This window comes from Sebastes umbrosus, chromosome 2, assembly GCF_015220745.1.
Source record: "Sebastes umbrosus isolate fSebUmb1 chromosome 2, fSebUmb1.pri, whole genome shotgun sequence".
In the NCBI taxonomy this organism is placed as follows: Eukaryota; Metazoa; Chordata; class Actinopteri; order Perciformes; family Sebastidae; genus Sebastes; species Sebastes umbrosus.
The window spans coordinates 10,166,020-10,192,374 of NC_051270.1; the positions used below are offsets into that span (position 1 = coordinate 10,166,020).

General features: G+C 42.4%; 2 protein-coding genes across 5 annotated transcripts in view; one reads left to right on the forward strand and one right to left on the reverse strand.

The window, feature by feature from the left end:
- LOC119478418 (BTB/POZ domain-containing protein kctd15) overlaps window positions 1-5,098 on the forward strand; it is a 33,210-nt gene extending 28,112 nt beyond the window's left edge. For both annotated transcript variants that reach the window (XM_037753150.1, XM_037753141.1), the window contains exon 5: window positions 1,672-5,098. In XM_037753150.1, coding sequence (XP_037609078.1) covers window positions 1,672-1,830 — 159 coding nt within the window. In that variant the 3' untranslated portion in view covers window positions 1,831-5,098. The remainder of the gene's footprint in view (window positions 1-1,671) is intronic.
- Window positions 5,099-6,716: 1,618 nt separating this feature from the next.
- The window catches only part of LOC119476974 (transcription initiation factor TFIID subunit 4-like), a 96,410-nt gene continuing 76,771 nt past the window's right edge, over window positions 6,717-26,355 (reverse strand). For all 3 annotated transcript variants that reach the window (XM_037750724.1, XM_037750711.1, XM_037750719.1), the window contains one exon: window positions 6,717-8,909. In XM_037750724.1, coding sequence (XP_037606652.1) covers window positions 8,736-8,909 — 174 coding nt within the window. In that variant the 3' untranslated portion in view covers window positions 6,717-8,735. The remainder of the gene's footprint in view (window positions 8,910-26,355) is intronic.

The window sequence follows — 26,355 nt, forward strand, 5'->3', positions numbered from 1 at the left end:
TTTCAGTTTAATCAGGAAGTGGGGTGAGAGGGGTTCAGGTTCTGCTCAACAAGTTTGTGTGTGAATACGATTTGCATTTGTACTTTTGCATTCTTGCTCACATCTGATCTCTGTGTGTTTGTGATTTATCTGCTCTTCTCTGTTGTGCTATAATCCCCAGTCAGGGCAGGGAGGCTGCAGGCCTTCAACCTGGAGGCTTAAATGCCCCAATTTAGCCCTCCGATGGGGCCCTCGGTCCTGTAATTAGAGAGGTCATTCTGCGCCGTGTGTGTGTGTGTATTTGCGTGTGTGTGTATGGGCATCTGAAGAAAGTGATGTATTTTGTGTGAACTTCTCTGTATCTGGCAAGAGGGGTTAGCCCTCGGCGAGACCTTTCATTTCCAAGCGCTGCACACTCCATTAAAAAGGACGGGGGAATAAGTAAACACACAGCACTCCTCGCACTGGGATTTAGATATACCCCCATCCAAAAAAAAAAAAAAAAAAAAAACATCCCACAAGGATTACAGCAGATGAGGAGAGAAAAGGGATCTTGGAGTTCACGTGTTTGAGCGTATCTGCATTTATGTATCGATGCCCAGACTCTCGAGGGCTAACATGCATCCCCGTCTCCCGTTCTCTCCCTGCAGCTCCGACACTTTGTCCTCACACAGATCACCCATAAACTCCCCTATCCTCATTCCCCACACGTCGCTCTCTCCTTCGCTCACGGACCTCACTTCTCCTCTCACCCCGGCCTCATTACTCAAATTAGGAGCTTCAGTAATCACCGCGCTGAGCCCCTTAACACACCTCACTCACACTCCCCTCAGCCCTTTGAGCTCATGCCCTCGGTTCAGAAGCCGATCCAGCGCGAGCGGCATGAATATTGCAGAGGTGGTGTGATGTCGGAGTGCCCTCTGGTTTTTATCCCATCGCTACGTGTGATTGGAGGAGGGGGGAGGTTAACGACACATGGTGTATGTTGTGACTGATGAGGAGCGGAGGTCGATGCGAGGATGAATGGATATCAAGAAGTGATATCTATCCAAGACTTACTTATATATTTACTGATGATGATCATGTATTGCACGAGAAACCTGTAACATTCGGGTAATGAGTTATCACTAAACTTTCCAATAAATCAACATTATTTTTTATAGAGGAAACGACTGATTCTATTAAGTAAAGTACACATTTCAAGCAGAAAAGTATTTATCACACAAAAAAATGTGCTCATATTTTTTTAAGTTTAGCAACAAAAGGGGTATCAGTCTTCTCATCTAATGGTGCTTCAAATGGGGTTCACGAGAAGAGTCCATATGAGCGCCCCCCTCTTGTGGTATTAACGACCTCGTAGGCGGAAAGTTTCTGAAATAATAATAATAATCTGTCTGAGAAAAATGTCGATATTCCCAACGGCCTCATCTTTTTGCTCTGTCATTATGCCTTTTGAATTTCTTGCATTATGTTAGCTCGCTAAATTGTTAGTCTCTGTGACGTCTAGACGCCGACAGTAACAGTAATATTGTCGTTGCTTAGCAGCGAGCTCACGAGTTTCATTTGAAGGCAGCATAACTCTCAGCAGGAAAGCATTTCCCAAAATGTTGAACTTTTTCTTTAGAAAGTATGAAACTTAGTTATTAATGGCCTTCTCTTTACTCTCCTCCTCTCTCTACTGTGTTTCTTCAGGTTCTGGAGCGCCTCTTCCAGAAAGGTTTCAGTGTGGCAGCGTCTTGCGGAGGTGGCGTGGACTCATCCCAGTTCAGCGAGTATGTGTTGTGTCGCGAGGACCGGCGGAGTCTGTCCATCAACACGCCCATCAGGATAAAACAGGAACCCCTGGACTAGAGCATTCTGGGCGAGGGACTGCCAACCCTACCAACTACTCCTTCCATCTTCTCACACCACCACCCCCCCCCCACCCTACCTCACCCTGCCCCCTCCCTCCCTGTCCTCACAGGACCACAACCACCCCCAACATACCTAAGTATTAGCAGAGGCTTGTTAACCTCACCTGCTCTGCAGAACACTAAGGGGAATGTAGTATCAAACAAAAAGGAAAAAAAAGCATCAGCAGCAAAAGTTTTTGATTATGTTAAATGACGCCCAAAGAATCTGGGACTGTGATGAAAACAACACCAACGACAAATGGACTCAACAGCAGCTCACTTGAAGCATTTTAGCACCATGACTGGTTGATTTTGCCCTCTTCTTCTTATGAAAAAGGTGTCCTGACCCTTTTGGAGTGACACAGCCTCCTCAAATCCCAATACACTCCCCAACATCCCCCTCACCCTTCTACCCCTCTTTCAGTGGTGTATCATCCGATTCTGTCTCTCTACGAGGCCCATGTCTGGTCTGCTGTGGGACAGGAAAGCTTTGGCAGACGGGACGCTGTTAAGGATGACAGGAAGAGGACATAATCCCATCCCGCGAGCCCCCCAAAAAGGCCCCAATCCCCAAGACCCCCGCGGCCCTCCAACCCCATCCCACCTCACTCCACAGGCCTTGCTACAGACGGCGGGGGCCTCGCCGAAAAACAGCATCGTTTGCCAAACTGATTGTTTATTACAATTTTCATTGTTGTTTCTAAAGTACGTTCTTCTTGCTCCTTTTGCTGTTCTTATCATGACATGGTGTAAACAATTATTATTAATAGGATTATTTTTAATGTCTCTTTTTTTCCTTTTCTCCAATATGAAGGATGTATGAACGTTGTATTCATTAGGCTTTGAGAGCTTGTGAGGGAGCGTTTCTTGGCAGTAGCTGCAGAAACTCAGATGTCTGCAGGCTATGTGGCTAAAGCGATCTGGCTGGCAATGCATTCAGAGCTGAAAAAAAAAAAGTCCCATTGTTCAAACGGGGATGGAAGAGAACCTGGATCTTTCAAAATTGTTTATAGTCAAATGTGTAGCGCACATAAAAAAGTGCTCTGGAATTTCTGCTTATTAACTCTAAAACATATCTCGGGTCTCTGATCGGATTCTCTGTCACGGGCACGAACCTTTGTTCGTGTTTAGCGAGAAGTTTAAGAAAGTCCGTCAATTTGAAAATCAGGTTGAAGTTGCACAAGCTCTGAGTGTGTTTTGTCGAGTTAGAATGTTAAAGACTTGAGGACCGACGTGGACGTTTACCAGTATGTCTCGTGATCGGCAAGAGATGTACTCTAAATGCTTAATGTTTCTTTGCACTTAAACGTTTCCTGCCCTGTTCCCGCCATACACTTGTTTGAACCCAGTGACCAGCGCCAAGTCAAGCTGTTTATCTTAGACCAGAATATTAAAACAAGCAAAAGTTACAACAGAACAAATACTGTAAAGGTACCAGAGGAGACAAGGTGCCTATTTTGTTGATTGTACAAACATAAAGACGTCACCTCTTTTTACAGTTTATAGCTAAAGAAGACACAATGCATTATAACAAACTGCACCAATATTTGTTCCTCCGGGCCTCCAGTCTAGTTGAGAATAGCTCACAGTACCTCCAGACAAAGTTTGAGAGACAAAGTCTCTGTTTGTTTCAATATTGTCACTTCTAAGCCAAGATTATTCCGATGGCAGAACCCAACGTGAACCGTACTCCCAGCATCAGCGTCTTATTCACAAAGAGGCGAGTGGGCGGCATTTACTCTATCCTGCTCTCATTCTCTTGGTCTTATTCGCAACATTTCTGGATCAAAGACAGAAACAAGAAAGGCCAAGTTTTCATGCTTTGTATTTGTGTGTAACTTACAGATGCTGTTTCTTCCATTCCAAAAGACTGATAAGAAAAAAAGAAGTCTGATCTTTGTTTGAGTTGAACTGGGGGTTGTTTTTAAAAACTAGTTGTTCATTAAAAATGGGTGGTAGTTCTTCTGACCAATCTTGTCCTAATATCTGCTCTCACCGGACGGCCGCTGATTAAACAAGGCCAATGAGTGGATAAAGATGAGCTCGGTGTAAGCGTAGCTCCCAGTCTAGCGCGCTCCTCCCCGGGCGTCTCCCTCACAATCAAGCCCATCTTTGTTCTGACCTGCCAGTGGCCTGCGCCTTTGCATCCAGTCGCCTCAAAGGGAATGGTCAACCAGGCCTTTCATGTGCCGAGGCATGTTGGGCATCTTCACAGCGCTCCTCACCCCCCTCCGCCTCCCCGAAGGCCCACAGCTCAGCGGTGCCAGTAGAAACTCGGGTTGCACCCCCTGCTGCTGTGTCATCCCCATGCCCTGGTTTTCAAAACGCCCTCCTACACTGTGGCTCGCTGGACCACACACTGCAACAAACCAAACTGATGAGTCAAATCTGAGCATACTCAGAACTCACTGTACAGCCAGGCGGCTCGACTCTGCTGCTGAGCCCGAGATCTTTTGATCCAGTTGATATGAGGTGTGGAAACTCATCTGGGTTAGTTCTCTAGGAAACAGGGGTAAATAAAATCAGTGTTGTTCTAAAAACACACATCTGCAACTATTACTTTTTTCAGGGAGGAAGGAAAGAAGGCATATTTTCTCACTGATGTGGCATTTGGAAATCACAGAATGGGCTTTTATCAGCTTTAAAGAGTTAAGGGGTCATGCACATTAGAATAAAACATTAATGGGCGATCACACAAACACATAAAGTGAAAAAAAAGGAACACAAATTGCAGTTTTGGGCTTCTGTCTGCAATAAACAAACCTGGGACGCCCCTTTTCGACCAAGCGTATAAGTGACAGGTTAACTAGACAAACTCGACAGGACTGGGAACTTCATAGACATGTTCACACACGCCACCCTTCCAGATATAAGTGCAGGTCAGTGTTTCAGCCAGTTCACATGGCATTCACTCCACCTCTGAGGCGGGTCAGTTGTACTGTACAGTTATTGTATATTGAATTATCAGGACTCTGGGTTTTACGGGACCCTCGTGTTTTTAAGAGACCTCTTAGTCCTCTTCACGAAAAGAATGGAAAGAATTCAAAGCATTACATTGTGTACATATGGATTGAAACATTTCAAAGGGTATAATAAGGTGCAAAATGTATATTATTTAAAGTGTTTAAAACAATTAGACTGTGGTATTAAAGGGCATGTGTTCATTTACAGTGTCTCCATTTGACTTTTCTTGCATATTTGCGATAATAAAAGGATGTAATGATGTATATCTGACGTGTGTCTCATTGCTCTCATGCTCTTCCATTAACCTTAACTAGGGCAGTGCCCGTTCGGAGCTTGTGCCCGTCCAAAATGGCCCAATTGCTTGGGCCCTAGAAGTTCTGCTTACAGCATTGTCGAGTACCGCTGTATGGCTGCTTGTACCCGTCAAGTGTGAAGTTGATTGGATGAACAGTTCTTGAGATATGCGAAGGACAGTTTCACACACGTAGACAGAGAAACTTTCTTTATAGTTAGATGTTGCTGCTACAGTGCCACCTATTGGCCAAATGGCACCAAATTTGCCATGGTCACTCAAACATCATATCTACACATGTCCACCAAACGTGGTCCCAATAGCTCAAAGCGTTAAGAAGATATGGCATTTTTTGTAATATAAGCCCTGCCGACAGCATTTGAGCTAACTTTGAGGACCAGCTGTAGCAAAACTGTATGAAACATCAACAATCCAAAAATGAAACTTTTTCCAGCTTGGTCCAGAGATGTTCTTTACCAATTTTTGTGATGATTGCTAAAAAAAATTGTAGGAGAAGTAGCAAAAAATCTGACTTGGACAAAATTCAAAATGAGGGACGCAAATGGGCGTGGCTTATATAGATAGATTCATCTGGACCAACAAAATCCAGGGAAAAAGATATCGAGAATATATATATATACAGAGGATATAAATATACAGAGAATAAAAATGTTTCTGAGACTTATGGTTCAAAAGTTACAGCCCAAAACATAAAGTTCATTGTTATAGCGCCACCATCTGGCCAAACTAGACCACATTCAACAGTGCACTCCATGGGGTCCCCAGCAATACACCCGTCAAGTGTGAAGTAGATCGGATGAGCGGTTCTTGAGATATGCAAAGGACACACAGAGGGACAGACAGACAGACAGAGATTCCTGCCTTTATATTTAGATAGTTAGATAAGTTAGTTTTATCAGGCATTGTTTGTACTATCGGTGATTTCGAGACGTATTTATTGCAGATGATGCCAACACGTAAATATGTATGGGGTTGCTATTGCTGTATATAAGTTGATCTCTGTATCCTGTAATTGAACTGATGAAACCTGATGAATCCCCCCCATCTACTTTATACAAGCACACACGGGCTCCCCGTTGACTTGTTGCGAAGCGGGAAGGTCGTCTTCAAGACTGAATCCAGATCAGCCGTCTGCGGCTCCAGAGGGACCGAGGAATAGGCCGAGATCTTGAAAAAAACAATATGCTCCCAAACTCCAATATTTTACACTGAGTTAAACAGTTTGGTCTTTTCAAAAATGCTTCTGCTTAATTAGCAGCAGAAACCTAGAGGGACTTTTCATAGTTGAGCAGCAGCGCTTGACTCAGTTTGTACTTAGCATGTGCAATGTTAGAAATGGAAATGAAGCAGGCTGAAATTAGTAGTTGACTTAAGTAAAACTGTCTTGCAAAAACATAACAGCTTATTTTTTTTCCTTTTCAAGAGTGAGGAATGAACAGAGGGAAACATATTGCTTAGTTATTGAGTCATTTTTGAGTAAAATTTACATTTTCTTTATTACCGTTGAGACTCCCACAGTAATGTGTATGCTGTTAGAGTAAAAAAAAAAAAAGAAGAAATAGACAAAGTCAGCATCTGCTCAGTTTAGTAAACAGCGTATTTATTCCTTTACAAAATAGGTACAAATACATAAGTATTGTTTTTTCACACAAACAGGAAATTTTCAAGATATGTACAAGAGTTTACCAAAAATAACGTGGTTCTAATAAACACATAGTTTTGTAAACAATATTTACAAATCATCCATACATTGAAATGTTATTTCCCCCCATCTGTTTACATCAGTAATATTGTCCTATTATTTTGGCTAAAAAGCTGAAGTAGTAGTAGAAATGTCCTCCTGTGAACCCACCAGAAACCATAGAAATCACTAATAAAATCATCGGAAATCACCACAATAGCTATTGTTGTGCTTGTCTTTAAAACATGGTATTTTGGAGATAAAACTTATGAAAATGTATTAAGCTTAAAAGCCAATTAAAAAGAAAAGAAAAGAAAAGAAAATATATTAATTGTTAAAAAATAACTGTCTTTTGACAGAAGTTGGCAATACTGTTTACTACTTAAAAGAGTCATTTCTTTGCTATAATACAGTGACAGCTTTCAGTTGTCAGGTAAAATAGATATAAAAAAAGTTCTGTCAAAATGTACAACGCACAACAATTGTTTCAAATGTCACCAATATTTAAATAAATTTCAATATGACAAGAAAAGCTGCATAGAGGCCAAGATATTTAGTTAAATAGAAAAAAATACATAATGGACAATATTACATTATACAATAAGGATTTGTAAAAAAAAAAAAAATTAAAATAACAAGGCGACAATGCAATACGACATGTAAGAAGCAGGCGTTTTGTCCCATTCCTATATTCAGTCAGTAAAATAAACAAAATGGGGAAAAAGTAGAAATCAATTTTAGGTTGAAATCAACTGATTCCTTCTACAGTTTATCTTTACAGCTGCGATATTGAATTTGGGATCAAAATACAAACAGGTATAAGTGCTTTTGTCGTTCAGTCATTACCAAAGTAGGTGGGTAGCTGAAATGTAATTTTTTTGCCATTAATGTGCAGATGGGACAGCGAGAGGAGAAGATAAAGGAATGTCTGTTTTGATCCGAGGTCTCACTCTCCCCAGTCACCACCCCGCCTACAATATTAACCAAAACTTACCTTCCTAACAGGTAAGTTATTGAAGAAGTGAGCATGATAGTACACAACATCAAGTCATAAAAACAATGTTCACATTATGTGTGGGTAAAATAAAAAATACTGACACGGGTGACCAATCAGAAACTGGCGTCTTAGTGCGACTCTAATTTAGTTTAACGACCTTTGCAGAAAGCTCATGGGGACTCCGTCTTATTACAAATACTCTACAGGCGAACAGAATAAACTAATTCTGACTCATTCAAATCACAAAACATCAGGTCTCATTATATTGACACACGGGTTATTTCCTTTTCCTACAAAGCTTACGTGTGATAAAAATATACATGCTGTAAAATAATTCAATACGAACTATTTACACATACAGTAAGGAGATTGATCGTGATGCTGTTATTTGGAATCCTAATGTTTGAAATCAGTAAAGTCTCTCATTTATTATTGAGTTCAACTAATAAACTACATTCATTGAACTGTGTTCAACAAATAGCTCGCGGAGAATATCGTAGGCTGCATCGAGGTGCGAACATAACTGTCTTACTCTGAGGTGGTTCATTGAAGCTACTGCCGACGACGTCGAATAAATAGTTACCCGACATACATGGAACCAGTTCTGGGTCACAAAATACACTTTGTTCCTTTAACAAATTCAACGTCAACACAAAGAATCTGATATGGCCTTTAAACTCAACGATCTAACTACACACCGTGAATCTAAAACGGAGAAGACACGGAACAACAGTTTAATTTTTGTTTTGTTTTTCCTCTCTTCTCTCTTTCTCTCTTCTTATTAAAAGCTACATCAAAACGTCACTACAGTACATAATGGAGACACAGAGCTGAAACATTAGACCTGATCTGAAGGCACGTGGCTGGGAAGGAGGAGGAGGTCGAGGCGGGCGCTGAGCGGAGCGGAGGCTACTTGAGCAGGGCACGGTAAAGGAGGAGGGAGTGGGCGGTCTCTCTCTCCTGCTCCATGTAGAAAATTAAGTCCCTGAGGTTGACGCGAGTGATGCGTTGCCGCGTGTACTGGCGCGATGAGGTGGACGGGGCGGAGGAGCTGGCCGGGGAGCCCGTCGAGCTGCCTGAAACCTGGAGACAAGGGAGGGGTCAAAGGGTGAGAAGGGAGGACTTCACACTGGTTCCTTAACATTTTACATTCCTACACATGGGTTTTAAGGATTAATATTGCCTTTAAATATAATATGACAATGATTCAACCTATATTCAGTATATACAGAAAACCCTGGTAGCTATCATGAACAGTGAGATTTTCAATTGCTGAGCTTATGAACAGAAAAGGCATCATTTCTAAAAACTGAAACTGCATCGACAAAATGTTCAAGGGAAAAGACTCAAAACTGGTTAACTGACAAGAAATCTCCGGGAAATGAAGTGCAGAAACACAGCAGCAAAGATTCCTGTTAAATACAATTTTGAAAAATGGCATCATGGATTTGCAAATGTTTACTTTTTTCAGGGAGGAAGGAAAGACGGCATCTTTTCTCACTGATGTGGCATTTGGAAATCACAGGATGGGCTTTTATCAGCTTTAAAGAGCTAAGAGGTCATGCACATTAGAATAAAAACATTATGTTGTAACAAAAATGATAACATTTCTAATCATATATAATGGGTAGGGCTGTGTATTGGTAAAAATCTGGCGATACGATACGTATCATGATACAGGGGTAACGATTCAGTATATTGCGATATACTGCAATTCTTTTAAATCCTATTTTAGAAAAACTGTCATAGTATAAAGAAAACACCAGAAATACACAACATTTTTAGAATAGGCAAAAAAAACTTGTGGGTACCAATAGAACCCATTTTCATTCACATACCGTGAGGTCAGAGGTCAAGGGACCCCTTTGAAAATGGCCATGCCAATTTTTCCTCACTGATATTTCGCCTAACTTCGATGCGCTTTACTTTTTTTTTTTTAATCAATTTTATCTTTAAAACTGAGCCCACTACAACCTCCGAAAGATCAAATAGCGGCCAGGCCCGACGGCGGACCATTGGATTTTTAAAAGGTTAATTAAAAATCAATACAGTGTTTTGGATAATCGATACGGTATCACAAAACATGATATCGCAATACTCGAGTATCAGTATTTTCTTACACCCCTAATAATGGGACCTAGCAATAATTAGCTATCCTAGCGGCAGAACATTGGATGGATTGCCATGAAATTTTGTGGCCTACAGACATTCATGTTCCCCAGAGGATGTTTCTGAATGACCTTTGTGATCACCTGACTTTTCCTCTAGCTAGCTCCACCATGAGGTTGACATTTGTAGTTGAGAGTGAAATGCCTAGAGGTGTATTGGATGGATTCTCATGAAACACTGGACAGACATTCATGTTCCCCTCAGTATGAACTGTAATAAGTTTGGAGACCCCTTAACTTTTCATCTGGCGCCACCAACAGGTCAAATCCTCAATTTGATTAACGACCAAACATCTGCAAAACTAATCACATTCCCATCCGCCTCAGCTGTACTTTGTATTTAGTGCTAATTATCATAGACATGGAAGAATTACACTCTTCCAAAGCTGTGTAGGAACCCTGAAACTAATCAGGGGACGGGAGGGAATATTCCAGCTCTGAGCTTTCAGCACGAGAAGGTGCTTGATATTAATCAACAGCGGCCATCAACGCTGCTATAGTGACCTTCAGCAACACACACTGCAATCCAATTGCTTGAGTGTACCGACTTCATCGAGGAAGTTCCTTTCTGTATCAAGCTTTTTATGCAGATGAGTTTTTAGGTGAAAATAAAATGATTATGCTTTTCATTAAAAACATCAAATGATTTGTTTAAGTTTGTTCACTTTATCTTCTCCCTTTACAGATGTGTGTTTTGCACTTTCTCTTTCAGGCGGTTTGTCCTCACTTTGCCTCTAGTGAAGGAAAAGATCTTTGTGACGCAGCCGAAGGGATAGTTTCCATGGTGAAACATAGAAACTGTTCAGAAGTAAGCAGCAATACTATGTTTCCCATTTCCCATAAATGAAGTAATCGTTGTTGAATGGCTAACACATTGACAGTATCAATAGTAAGGAATGCTGTGGTCTCTAACAAAGTATACACCTCCAATTAAGAAAAGTAAACCCTCTTACAGAGCATGAATGAGATCAAACAGATGCAGTAATAACAACCAGATCTTCAGGTGCAGCAGAGCGTTTGGAGATTTTTTTTTCTTCAAACTAGCTGAAGCCGAGAAAAACATTGGCGACGTGCTCCGACGGCAAAGGAAACGATCATTTTTATTTTACGGCTCTTTACGTCGCCCCGAATACGAACAGATTTCCCCTCTAAATGAACAACGCCGCTGACGTAGATCTGAGCCGACGTCCCGCTCTGAAATGGAGCCCTCGTTGTTTGTATTTGATCCAGGAAAAATGAGAAGGACTAAAAAGGGAGTGTATACAGAGGCTGATACAAATCAAGGGATGCATTTACATTTGGAAATGAGAAACACTGGGAAACAAATCCAGCAAGTGCCCACACTTGAACCCAGGCAGAGAGAAATAAGACAGACGTTTCAGTCAGGAACACCCTCTCACAATTACATTGATTGCACCACTCTGTAAACACACAGTACAGACAGGCCTTAATTGCAAACATATGACGGGTATGGATTTACAAGAACCAAACCAAAGTCCCTCCAGCACCGCCCCCTCGTGTGCTTGTCTTTGTGTACACTGTATGACGGTGTTTTGTCTCAAATTTCCCCTCAGTACACTCTCTGACCCCTGGACGCTGGATGATGATGAGTGAGGGGAGCCAGGCCATTGTTCCCGCCAACTTACCCCAACCACATCAACCATCTCTGGCAGACTCAGACTGGCCATGAGAGCACTGGGAGAATTACGGTAGCCTGGCCAGCTGATTGGTCAGCAGTGTTAGGCCAGTGTTGAAGAGGAATTGCACACAATTTTCACACAAAATTCATTTTATGTGTTACATTAGCTTGTATTTTATTTGGATTTGAAAGTTTGTTTCAGCCCAATTCTCTGGCCCCTCCCTAACCGTGACGAAATAGGTAAGCATCCGAGGACTATTAGTTATGTCCACCCCCCTATGTGGTAGCAGCTGCCGTGCAAAGTATAAAAAGCAAAACATGAGGCTGCGTCCGAAATTCCACGCTAACATGCTGTTTAGTACACTAAAACAGTATGTGAGATTTTTTAGTATGTCCGAAACCTTAGTATGAAATCAATAGTACGAATAGTACCAAATGCTCGACACAATGGCGGCACAAATATCCCACAATGCAATGTGGTAGTGACGACAACGTTCGTAACAGACGTTGACGGACAACTCTGTAACGTCAATAACGCTTCTATTTAAGTGTAAGTATAAGATTTCACTTTGATGGGTGTAATATATGTTTTTAAATTAGTTCAGACTTTATGATTCTCATAAATCATCGTTTGGTCACTGCTACACCCCCACACACAAACACACACACATGACCTCCATGCTAAATTTGAGCCTCCCAGGGCGAAAACTGTGGCCGCAAAAGCTTGGGGAAATGTTTGTGGACTGACCAACCGACCGACAGACTGATACGCTGCTGGTCGCACCTAAAAATAACATGCTAGCAGGGCCGCCCTCAGCACGTTATACTGTCACAACTACCCTCCCCGAGTTGATTCTGTGTTTTTAAAAACTAATAAATGATAACAAAACTTGTAGGAAAGCAGGAGATGTGTGTATTCTTGGAAATATTCCAGAAAATAAAGACATATCTAGTCTTTTCTGTCAGCTGGAAGTACCTCCAGTTACTCAGACCTACCAGTCCAGTCAGAGCTGTGAGGAAATGCCAGGTGCAAAACAAACACTCGAAATCTAATTAATTCCTGTAGACTTATTATGGAAATGCAACTGAGTAACTAATGAAACTAAAGACACTTGACTGTTTTTAACTATTAACGATGTTTGTTGAAGCAGTTTTTGTGTGTAGTGATAAAACTAAAAGATGTGTTACAGTATATGTGGTCTGTTTTGAATGTGTGGAGATTGGCCTGCGTGGCTGATGTTAGATTCCAGGCATGAATTATTATCCCCGTCCGGCACTGGTCTCTGGTCAGTAATGCTCATATGCTGGGAGCAACGTGGGTTGAAGCACAAGTGGGTAAAGCCAGCTCCCCGCCGCCGCCCCCCCCGGGGCACACCAGACCCTCACTTTGGGGAGCGACCCCAGCCTAATCAGGTCAATCATGGCTGACCACATGTGAAAGATGGGCCTGCCTACTGCCATGCCAATTACTGCCACTCACAAGTCAGCTCGGCGACGGGGCCACAGATTCTACCAATCAAAGCCATCCATCCACCTGGACGGATGGGCAGCAGTAGCCACAGGCAGTCGGTGCTGGGGTGGTGCCGTCGCCGCAGCGGTTGATGGCGGGTAGGAGAAAGACAGTGAGTATAGCCAGATATCGCTGGTCAGGTAGTGTGCCACAGCTCCCAGAATGCCTCATTCCCTTCAGGGACAGGGGCAGCCTCAAGTGATCCAAATACAGGCAGAAAGGTCAGCGCTCGTCCAGGAATTCACTCAACGCAGCCTCTCCTCTCCCCTCCGTCTTTATATGCCCTCTACATGCCAGCAACCCAAACACGGGTATGTTGTTGTCGGTATCTATGGAGACCAATCCCTCTCGCCAGCACACGCAGGAAATCATGTTGTGGAGGAGGGAGCGGGGATGGGAGGGGTAAACACCGACGCTAAACAAAGCAGATGGCTGAGTGTCAGTTAAAAAGGAGAGGGAGACATCAACAACCACGCTTTCCCTGTCGCTGGCAATTACACAGTAATTGTGTCTGAAATTCAATGAAAAACAAAATGGCAGGCTTTGTAAGGTCACAGTGGATGAAAAGAAAAAAGTGAGAAGAAGAGGAAGAAGCAAGAGAGCAGAGGCACAGAGAGGGGGAGAGAGAGGGGGAGAGAAAAACTGAAAGTCTCAAAATCAGCTTGGCCAAGAAAGATCCATGAGGCAAAAAACAGCATCTGTCATTTTATCTGTGATGGGCGCTCGGAGGCATTATGTCATATGACATATCCATCGTACAGAACGCACAGGGATACTTCGATACATCTCTTCAGACATTTGACTTGTTTGGAGCTGGGGACAGAGAGAAAAACACAGAGAGAGAGAGAGAGAGAGAGAGAGCATAGAACCCGAGGAGAGGAGAGGAGAGGAGAGGAGAGGAGAGGAGAGGAGAGGAGAGGAGAGGAGGAGCTCGTCTGTAATAAGGCCTCTTTGCTGGCTCTGGTCTTCAGCCATATTCTGTTGACATACATGACAACGTGCCAACAGGCCAGACACATTACGTTACACCATTTCACCCTTCCATGGTTTCTCCCACACACACACACACACACACACACACATGTTCATCCACAAAGAGAGAGCCTGAGTGGGTTTGTGTAGCTGACAATTAGTATAATAGACTGCAGTACGACAGACTACAGGAAAACACAGAAATACATGACAAATGCCCCAAATGCCCATTCTGACAAGAGGAATCAGGCAAATAAACTACTGGAATTTCAATAATTAAAATGTATCAATAAAGATGTATAAAAGCTCAAACAATGTGTCAAGAGTATGATAGAAGCAACTTTAAAGGGATATTTCGGGTGTTTCTGAGTGGGGTTGTATGAGGAACTTATCCATAGTAAATGTATTACCTACAGTAGATGACGGCTGGTACGCCCCCAGTTTAGAGAAACAGACAGCAGTTACCGCATGAAAGCAATGTACTGCTGCGGACTGGGCCGGCAGGAAAACGTATTTTAGATACCAAAACGAAAGGCTCACCTTAAAAAATCAATATCAGTTTAAGTGTACGCTATATTTACAATATTTTTGCCGGTTTACCTTGCTGTGAGACAGCGATACAGTCTATGTTTCTGATAGGGAACTGAAGCTGTTATCTATGCTCTCGCCAAAGCAACCAGACTCCATTGAAAAAAACTGCAAGGTAAATATTACAAGTTTTTTCAATGGAGTCTGGTGGATTTGGCGAAAGCACAGATCGCTGGAACGGCTTCAGTTCCCCATCGGATAGGTCTGTCTGATAGCAATGATGCACCGATAGCGATACTGGATCAGATATCGGGCAGATACTGACTCAAATAGCTAGATTGGGTATCGTGACAGTGGGGTCAATCTATTAAATTCAATTCTATGTTTATACAGTATACTATATACATTATATACTGAATTTTGAATTCCAGTGTAAGTTTTGACCAATTTGTTGCTGCACTACACAGGTTTACACTTGAATAATAATTCCATTTAATTCTGAAGATTTTTTACCAAGTTGCTGGAGTACGATTTATTTCTATGTATTCATTTTTTTTACATTTTGTTTTACAAAGTTAGGAAAGCAAGTTTAAGTCAAGCTTGATGTTACCTTACACTTAAAAGAATGATCCCAGTCACTTTGACACAGTGAGGCGTACAGCTTACTAATTAAACACTGGTATTGCATCGGTACTCGGTATCGGCTGATAACCAAAGCCCAGGTATTGCTATCGGTATCGGGACTGAAAAAGTCAAATTGGTGTATCCCTCGAGTTGCTCTTTGAATAATTGCAATTTGAAACTGCTATTATGTGTTATTGGAATGACTGGGCCCCTATGTTTAGACACCTCATTCAATGTTTAATATGTCTACGGTACTCAGAGGTACAGAGAAAATCTGAATTTCCTATTAGAAGGACAAAGTCAGCAGGTCACACTTTCATGTTCATGTTCGATGACCAGCAACATTCACCTCAAGTTCGAGGGGCCTAAAATTAATTCCCGTTTTGCTAAATTTACTTTTGATTAATAATGTATGTTTTCGCCCTCTCTCTCTCTTTCACACCGTCTCTCTGCTTTTGACTCCGTCTCCAATTGTGCAGCAGCAGCAGCGATGCTAGTAGGTGTCTTGAGGAATTTACATTCAGTCCTTTATTGTTTGAGAAGGGAGAGGGGGTTGGGGGCAGGGGCAGGGGCGGCGGTGGGGTTCTTGCTGATCTGTGGCTTTGAACCCTGAGTGGCACCTGTGCCTTGATGCCGGAGCCAATATTGGATTTGGCCCAGGTCACACCTTAGGGCGGTGGGTTAATGGCCCACTTTGCCAGGCACACAGAGCTGCTCGGCCGCGCACAGGCCAACTTGCTGTCTCAGCACTCCACTCCTCACTTCAGGAGAAGTTGCAGACGGGCTGCATGGTGAGAGAACACACACACACACACGTGTACTTTATGTACCGGTATGTGTCGACATCACGGCTAACGTACTGTGTTAACTAAAACTAGGGGAGGGACAACATTGCTCAGCATTCTCATTGAAGGATAAAGACTAGCCCCATGTTGGTTGAGAAATAGATAAGCTGTTCATGATGCAACATTACTCTTTTGTTGTTATTACTTTGATGCTGAAAAATCCGTTTAAACTCTGATGTCTACGCTCCAGGCGGGGAGGCCATATATAGCGCAACAGAGACAGACTGTTGACAAGCTAAACAAAGAAGTGAAGCAAAAGCTGAACCAGGTGGTGTACTTTTTTTTCAAAAGTTGAAGCCAGGGTGGAAATTAGCAGCAGCCAGTCATCAGTCAAATACTGATGACTTTTGCGTAATGATTTGGTGGTCCACTTGTATTAGCTAAGTAAGGGATAATGTACGGCGAGATGGTCATTGTTGTGAAATAAACCCCGACGCAAAGTCTTGCATTGTCCTGAAGGGGTTTATTTCACAACAGTGACCTGCTAGCTGTACATTATCCTGCTTAATACACGGCTACTCACTTAAGAAATCAATAATTTGACACAAAAACGGCACGTCAGTGTCCAAGATCAGAACTGTGCCCATAGCAACGGTCTGTTATACATAGCAACGGTCTGCTATAAAGAAATAACAGACCGTAGAACGCTGTGATTGACCTATCAGAATTGAGTATTCAACAAGGCTGTTTAATAAGAACCTTCAGGAGTACCTGACTGACTGACAAACTAGTTGTTACCCATGCTGGCTGACTGAAGGACTCCCTGATTTGCTGACTGACGGACTAACTGAAGAACTGGCTGGCTGAGGGCCTGACTGACTCACTGACTGGCTGACTAATTTACTGACTGAGGGACTGACTGACTGACTGACTGACTGACTGACTGACTCTGTGCCAGGGAGCAAAGCTTTCCCACATGTTCTCCTCCACGCCGCATTTCAGTCGGGGAACGCTGCCTCGTCCCCTCACAGTGTTTACAGCGCGGAGCCCAGCCGTGGGAGTGCAGCCCCGCTTCATCTCCACACTCGGCCTGAAAACGCCTCTCCTACGGCCGCCATTAATCAGCAACAGAGACTTTCTCTCTCTCCCTCTCTCGCCTCTCCCTTTCTCTCGCTCCTCTACGCCCACAGACATGCTGGATGAGGCCATTTTGAAAGAGTTAACAGATGTCGGCTGATTCGCCCCGGGCTCTCTGACATTGCCCGAGTGATGTATTTGATGTGGAGTTTATTCAGCTCTAATAAACGTATAAAGAATTAGAATAATAATTCACAGATGTACATACCCAGATTATATGCTGGAGCCGCTCTTTGAAGCAGACAAGGCAGCCAAGATTAACAGAACCAGGGGAGAGGATGAAAAGGGGTTTTGGTTCAGCCCGCTGATAATCAGAGAGGTCAGGATGGACTAATACCGCAGCTTTATGTTCATGCACCGACACAGACGGCCTTTGTTAGCATCACAGGTTCCTTTTCTGTGAAAAGCCTAAACAAGAGGCTGCCATTGTCAGTTAAAAAAACTGGAGCAGAGGGAAACAGATTAGCTTTATCTGTTTTTTCTCGTGTCATACTGTTAATTTGTCATTTTGTGAACAGCAGAAAGAATAAAGGGGAAATACAAAAGGGATAAGAGGTGAGGTCTAGCATTCTGATCACGGCAAAAAAAATGAGAGAATTACTTTCAAAACAAACAACTTCCATTTGCTTCACAGCTAAAGAACAACAAATCTCAAAAATGGCCAGTTGCAGAGCATCTTAATACCCACATAAACCATAAAAACAGCTACACAGCTCCATGGCAATGCATAGCAACCGTGCAGAATTTCAGTCAAGGAGAAAGAAGGCAAAAAAACACCTTATTACTTCTAACTCCTGCAAGCCATTTTGGTCTCCAAAGGTTTTAGAGCGCCGCAGGCCATGTGTCTGCAGTGTTTCGGGAAATGACTTGCCTTCGCACGAACACTGCTATGTTCTGCAGCACTGCTGCCCCCAGCATCCCCGCTCAATTTCTGTTTAACCCCTTCCTGCCTTCCCTCACACTGACTCACTGCAACAGAGAGCTCACACCCAGCACAATACTGTCACATTGTTCAGCCTCCCACAAACCGAGGCAAAGCAGACCAGCTTTTTTCACGAACTAACACATTAACTCCACGTCTAATTTGGCTACTTAAGCATGTGATGGCTCTTAACAATCGCGGTGCAGGAAAGGCGTAAGGTTACACGGGGCAGAGAAAAGATAGGAGCAAAAAAAAAAAAAAAAAAGCCCCTTCACCATTACACTTGATCTACTACAATGTGCGACACAGTTTGCACACTTGAGTGTGTATCAACGGTGGATTAAATCTGCAAACTCGTTGACACAACACATAATTAAAACATCTTGCTCGAGGTCAGGAATTTTCTAATTAGTAGTGTACTGACAAAGCTGCAATTCCATCGCCCTAAGTTTCAAAGTCCACAGGTTACCGCTAAGATGAAAGCCGACCCCGGAGCACTTTTCTGCAGGGCTGCTCATACAATTCCTCAGAAGACAGTCACAGGGTCACCGAGCTAAACAGTGCGCTGCACCCGGAACCTCGCTTCCAAACAAAGAACTTCAAACTTTCCTGCCTGGAAACACAACGTTGGCTTTTTCTCCCCCCTCTTTCTCTCTCTTTCTTTCTTTTCAACCTGAGAGAAACAAAAGATTGTGTGAAGGCAACCAGATGAGGAAACCATAACATTGTTTTTAATCTGTTTAATTAAAATGCTCTCAGCCTGGCTAGCTGAACAACTTGTTAAATACTACAAAGGCTTTTTTTTTAGCTGGGTCTTTGCAACTTCAGTCGGCAACACCATATAGGATTGTTACATTTTGTTCATATAATTGTTATTATATGAATAAAAGTCCTATTGTCTACATAATAGTACAACAACAGCTACTATAACAACAATGCAGATGATGCTTTTGTTGCTGTGATTCATAAATCAGCTTTATTTGTCTGCAGATCAGGATCCAATCAATAATCCACCAAATGATGCGTTCAATGTCTTTCCTCTCTGGTGTTTTCTATGAAGAGAGCAAAATAAAGCAGCTGGGAAATGGCTAACAGCGTGCCTGATAAGCTGGACAATTAACGCAGGCCAAGTATCTTTGGCTACATAAAGTATCAGAAGTAGAACTTTTCCCAACATTAAATATTCAAGGCGTTTCATATATAAAATGAACCCAATTAGAGTTAAAATAGGAGAAGTGTAATGAGTCTCAAGTCAGAATGCTTGTCTTCAGAACTATTCGCTAATGAGCCCTTGTTGGTTTTGCACACTTTACTTTCAATGGTGTGGCACTGTCATTTTCTGCCGCTTTTTAATTTTTAATTCAAGTTGAATGAGAGGGTGGTGACTGAGTTAATAATCGAGGCACCGGGGTGTTTTTGCAGCCGCCGATGGATAGCTGGGAGAAGTTGCCAAATGAGGCTCGTGGTCCGCCCTTTGATGTCTTTGCGAAACGTTCCAAATAGGAACAACCAGTTAACAAAAGCCTATCAGTTCAGAGTGGTATATCGAACCTAAATGACCACACTAAGGGGGGGACGCATCCTGCAAATGGCCTAATTAGGGGAAAAGAGTAGGCTAGCAAAATAGCACTGAATAACACAGAATCCCAGCACTAACAGACTGACTTGAGAATGAGATAGGAGACCGAAAAGGCAGCGCGGAGCGTATCCCGCCGCTCCGCAGATATGTGCTGTGTGCCGAACTGTCAGCCTTCACATAAATCCTCATATGAGCGGTGACACATTTCACTTACAAGGAGAGGAACGCACCGAGGGGGCCACAGTAGAATATGCAGATGGAGGAGATAAGGAAGCACATTTACAGCGGAGGGTTCACACTACGAATTGGTCCTTGATCTCAAATTGACACAAATGGGGCCATTTTTGACATCATTTAGCCATCACAGGCTCCGTTCCGGCGCCGCTGTCACTGGTCCCCGTGCACCTGATGTGACGCCCGCTAAGTATATGAGGCAGGGAAACGGCTGTCTGAAGAGCAGGTCTGATTAAAATCCAGGCTCTTCTGGGGAAAGAGCAGAGCTTCATGTTTTATATAGATGGCCCAGAAAAGACGAACCGAAACTTTACTGGAGGATTTTTTTTGTTTTAAATAGAGAGCCTCTGTGAACATTTGTGACCCCCAGTGTCAATGTTTTTAATCCACCAAGCTGTCAGAGTGCGAGGCTGATAGATACTCGGAAATAAATGTTTCCATTTACCATTTGGGACATTTGGGTATGTCAACTTCAATATATACTGTAATAACATCTATAATATAATACTTATATTATTACTAGGGCTGTCAATCAATTCAAATAGTTAAATCGCGATAACGTGCATGATTCTCCATGTAATCGCAAATTAATCACGCATTCTTTATCTGTTAAAAATATACCTGAAAGGGAATATTTAATACTCTTATCAACATGGGAGTGGACACATATGCTTGCTTTAAGCAAATGTATGTATATATTTATTGTTGGAAATCAATTAACAACACAAATCAATGACAAATATTGTCCAAAAACCCTCACAGGTACTGCATTTAGCATAAAACATATGCTCAAATCATAACATGTCAAACTGCAGCCCAACAGGCAACAACAGCTGTCAGTGTGTCAGTGTGCTGACTTTCCCAATAACTGCATGTGATTATCATAAAGTGGACATGTCTGTAAAGGGGAGACTCGTGGGTACCCATAGAACCCATTTTCATTCACATATCTTGAAGTCAGAGGTCAAGGGACACCTTTGAAAATGGCCATGCCAGTTTTTCCTCGCCAAAATGTAGCGCAAGTTTGGAGCGTTATTTAACCTCCTTCCCGACAAGCTAGTATGACATGGTTGGTACCAATGGATGCCTTAGGTTTTTTAGTTTCTATATGATACCAGTGCCTTCACTCTAGCTTTAAAAACTGAAAATTTGTTTTGTTAATGCGTTAAAGAAATTAGTGGTGTTAAAGCAAATTTGCATTATTATCGCGTTAACTTTGACAGCCCTAATTATTACTACTAGTTCTGCTGATAAAAATGAGAAAGACAGAAGTCTACTGATTCCACATACTGCGGTACATTTGGCACTGCAATGTCAAAATTAAAATCATATAACACACTGTCAATTAGTAGTGTGGGTGGGTTGGGGGGGTATTAATGGCAGGCAGCATCACAAAATTTGGACTCAGCTAAAGAGATCCTCATTACAGTTTTTCTGGCATTTTCCTGGAGGCCTTGTTCCTCCCATCAGGTTCCTCTTCCACGGGCCCAGAAGGCTTCCTTCCTACCTGCACAGCATTTTGGCAACCTGCTTTATTATACCACATACAACAGCATCATTTTCCAGGCAGCTGCGGTGTGTGTGTGTGTATGTGTGTGTGTATAGAACGCTTATCTACATATTGACTTGGTTTAAATCCACACCCTTGTCTGCCATAATAATTACACATCTTGTAAAAAGGAAGCACTCAATTCTTCCTGCACCTGAGGCGGGCAGCTGCAGGACTTTGCCCACCGGCGCCCAGCAAACACACCTCCGGCGCCGCCTGGTATCCAAACAGCTTCGGCATACACACCCACGGCCATTGCCTTCAATGGCGTAATGGCGCCTTTCTATTAGACTCCAACTGAACAGAAAGGCGCCAACGCAAGCACGGTTTCCATGTATTGCGGGAACAAAGCAGTCGGGATCGGCCCGACAGGTAATAAAGTCAGCAGGGGCCTGTTTTATAGTTGTCAACGAGTCAGACCACACACACGCACAACTGCACACACTTCAATACACGGACACACAACAAAGCAGGAGTGTGTAGTGACACAGGCCAGCCCAGGAGGTATGTTTACATTTTGTGGCTCTCTGGACCTTGTTGTATGTGTATATAAAAATCACTCCAAAAGGCCAGGCAAGCCAAAACCACATCTATTGCTCAGAACTGCAGAATGACACGTAATCAGAACACCACATCCAGCTATTCACAACTCTCCCAAAGTTCTATCAGTGGAGGGCGTTCATTAGTCCCAAAAATACATAATTTATGCAATCTAAAAAATACATGTGATCATGAATCAAAATGGGAATGAGAGACACAGAAACATTGAGGTTCTCTGGTGATGCCAATTCTTTGTTTCGGGGAAAAAAGCGAATAGAGGTCAAGTGCTGGGCAGCTGTCCTGCCAAATAGGGGTGTAGGAAAATATTGAGTATCGCAATATTATGATTTATGATACTGTACTGATTCTCAAAAACACTTTTATTTAATCAAAGGGTCACATGCAAAGATTAACACAGTCAATACTTTATTTCATTGGCAAAGAGATGCACCATCTCAGTGTATGTGAAAGTAGTGCTATGATGCTGGATGTTACAAGTACTGCGATACATGCAAATACCCATCCCACTGTTCTGATTGTATAAAAAGTAAAACATTTTACGCCGATTGTATTCATATGGTGGTGTGTTCTTTATATTATGACAGTTTTCCTGAAATTAGATTAAAAATACGCAAAATATGCAATATAACATCTGGCTTACAGTATCGCGATATATTGAATCATAACCCCTGTATCACCTCATGCAAGTACACATCCCTACTGCCAAACATGGGCGACCACAACATTGTTGTTCTGCTGCGTAGAGGCCAGATGAGAGCCAGATCTAGTGACACTGTATGGCAAAATAGCAGCAATCTGTGTTTATTATAATACTTTTTCTCTCAAACTATACTACCGTATCTCAGAGAGTATCCATGCAATGGTTCAGTACATTAAACAACAGTCACGTCAAATCTAACATATTGTATAATTGTACAAACTTGGGAGACATTCGATTAGACTGCATGCTAACTGACACGAACAACACACCACTGGGAGCTCACACACACATTTTCAGCAGCACAAGCAAGCGTCTAAAACGGCACCGGAGCCAACAGCCGTCATCCTCCCTCCATTCAGGACTGATAACATTCATGTACGCGGTGATGTCTGAATTCTGCCGAGATTATTTGTCAAAAAATGCCTGAATTTCACAGTTAATTGGCCTCCCTAATTAGCACAGGATGTCTAATTCCCATTGCAGTCAGTGTGCTAAATGGTAAAGCTTTAGCAAACGGATGCCATTCCTTTTTCGTCTGAGCGGAGCGAGAGTCCCCGCGCAGGCCGAGCTACACTGTACATTACACACTCAATGATCGATTCTAAATCTTAATTAGGGAAACGACAAACAAGCAAGGGGACTTAATGAACTGTGTACCTTGTCAAACAGCTGGCTGATTATATTTATTGAGATATATTTTAAATTTAATGATTCGGGCAATTAACTGTAGACCCCTGTGTAATCTCTGAGGGATGTAAAGGGGCCAGGGCGGCGAGCACCGGGGCCACGGACCTAATGGAAAGCAGCTGACACATATTTGTCATCCCCAGAGTGCTGAGACAGGCATCAGCGGCTCACAAGACCTTGTGCCCAGGAATAAAGATATCATACGTATTTTTCTCCCTTGTGTGCTTCAATCCCAGTCATTTGCGGTCGTGGTTTACACGGCTCTGATGCCGTAATAACACGTGTTTCAGGCACTCTCTGCTTTGCTGGGACCTCATCCCATTTAATGATCTGAGATGGTCCGCAAAAACAATACAGAAACATAACAAAAGATATCTAAAAGTGGGCACAGTCTTTATTATCAGCGCCTTTTTTTTCACGGCCATCCATTTCCAACTTTTTTTTCTAAATTGGTCAAATGGAAAGCAGTGAAAAGCGAGGAAAAAAAAAATTACGCCGAGCCGAAAAGTGCGACTTGGATTTAATATTTTATAATTGCCAAGGGACATTCTAAGATCAATGAATTTTTGCCCGGGACGCACATCAGAAAGAGATGTACTTCAGTCTTTTTAGGGAACATTGGTCTATTTAATTCCAGTGTCTGATGCATGTGAAATATGCCTTCCATGGCCTCCTTCTTCTTCCCCAGGCACTGCTGCAGGCAGACATTACCACTTTTAATGGGCCGCCATGAGAAGAGGCAAGCCAGCCAATAACCCATCCTCGCTAATGGATCGCCTTGTTTGTTCTCTTTCACCATTTTTTCTGAAGCTAATTTTAGATGTTCTGTTTTTCCGTTACAAGACAAAATAGAGGACACTGTATCGCAACAATATTTTAGCACAAAACAATAGAATAAATGGTGCTTAGACTAAAGGACTGATAAGAACTGTGTTATTGGAGCAATTCATTTACATTGGCCGTCTGTCGAGTTAAGTAGCTGGTTGTTGGTCTAGGTTATGAGGGGTAGTTCAAGTGTAACTGGGAGTCAGAACAGGGGCTCTGTGTGTGGGAGACTGAGAGAAAAAAAGGTGCTTCTGGGCAATGTAGTAAAAATCTTAGAGTGGAATAAAGGGGCTAGTTAACAGCAGTAGTCAACAGTCAACATATACTGGTATATTCATTAGTCATAATCTAAATTTAACCTTAATAGTCCAAAAAGTCCCCATGTCTTATCAAAACAAATACAAATTTGAAATTAACATTTTTGCCATAAAATTAAAGGTGCAGTGTGTAGGATCTGGCGACATCTAGCGGTGAGTTTGCAGATTGCAACTAACTGAAATTTCTCCCGTGTGCCAAGCTTGGAGGAGAACTACGGTGACCGACGCGAAAACACGAATGGCCCCATCTAGAGCCAGTGTTTGGTCCGTTTTGGGCAACTGTAGAAAAATGGTGACTGGCTCGGTGAAGAGGACCCAATCCGTATGTAGATATTAACGGCTCATTCCTAAGGTAACGAAAACACAACGATTCTTATTTTCAGGTGATTATACACTAAAGAAAACATACTTATTAGTCAATCGATTCAAATATTTAATCGCGATTAATCACGATTGTCCATAGTTAATCACGATTAATTACAAATTAATCACACATTTTTTATCAGTTCAAAATGTACTTTAAAGGGAGATTTGTCAAGTATTTAATACTCTTATCAACATGGGAGTGGACAAATATGCTTATTTTACGCAAATGTATGTATATATTTATTATTGGAAATCAATTAACAACACAAAACAATGACATATATTGTCCAGAAACCCTCACAGGTACTGCATTTAGCATAAGAAATATGCTCAAATCATAACATGGCAAACTAAAGCCCAAGAGGCAACAACAGCTGTCCCATAGAACCCATTTTCATTCACATTGCGGACAAATTTCCGCAATTTTGGAGCGTTATTTAGTCTCCTTCACTCTAGCTCACTCTAAGTTGCGTTAGATAAATAGATCCCCCTAAATGGGACACACTGTTCTTTTAAGTTGTCATCTGTTGTGATGTGGAAACACAATCAGTATTTTTCTATCATACATGACCATTAAACAGACGTTGTACATTGTACAGATATATTGAAATATCATGGGTTCACTACCAATGACATTCCTACTTAAATTATTAAAGACATCAAGGTTATTCGTGAAGAAAATCAACTACTGCAAAAGTACTTGTATATTATACATATTAAGAAAAATGGAAAACGCAAACTGCTAGAGAAAAGCTATGATGCAGTGAATGTAAAGATGGTGCCCCATTCTTTAGTATTGAGTTTTAAGCAGAAAGCTGCTGCTTACAGGATGCATAATGTTCACCTCCACAATGAAAAGACCTGAATCAGACTCTGGAAACTCAAACTACCCTCTATGTTGGCATTTCTGCCATCTAGTTGTAGTATTCTGCCTACTCCGTACATATTACCACCTCTCCTCTGCCCTCCTTGGCATTCTTCTGCCCCCTCCTCCCACCCCCCTGCCAGCACCTAATGAAAGATCTTTTCCAGCTTTTTCTCCTTTCTTTCCCGGGGCTCAATACCTTGACAGCTGACAACGGAGCTGACATAAAACTTATAGTCAAAGGAAAACAAACTTAAATACATAGCGACAAGAAAACGCTGGCAATGTGCTCTCTGGCAATGCCACGGCGCTGTTGTGCACAAAGCAATCAGGGTTAAATCCAACAGCATCGCAGGAGGTCCTATAAAAAACGACAGTAAGTCACACAAAGACACAGGAGTTTCTTAAGTGAGCCATAACAGAAAGAACTCTCCGGGCTCTCCAGGGCTCCACCATGTAAGTTTCAGAGGCTCCGTGTTGACGACTTCATTAGAAGCGCCCGCGCTCTAAAACTCTCGAGTCGTTCAACAACATTACCACACGTTAAGAATTTGGAGGCCC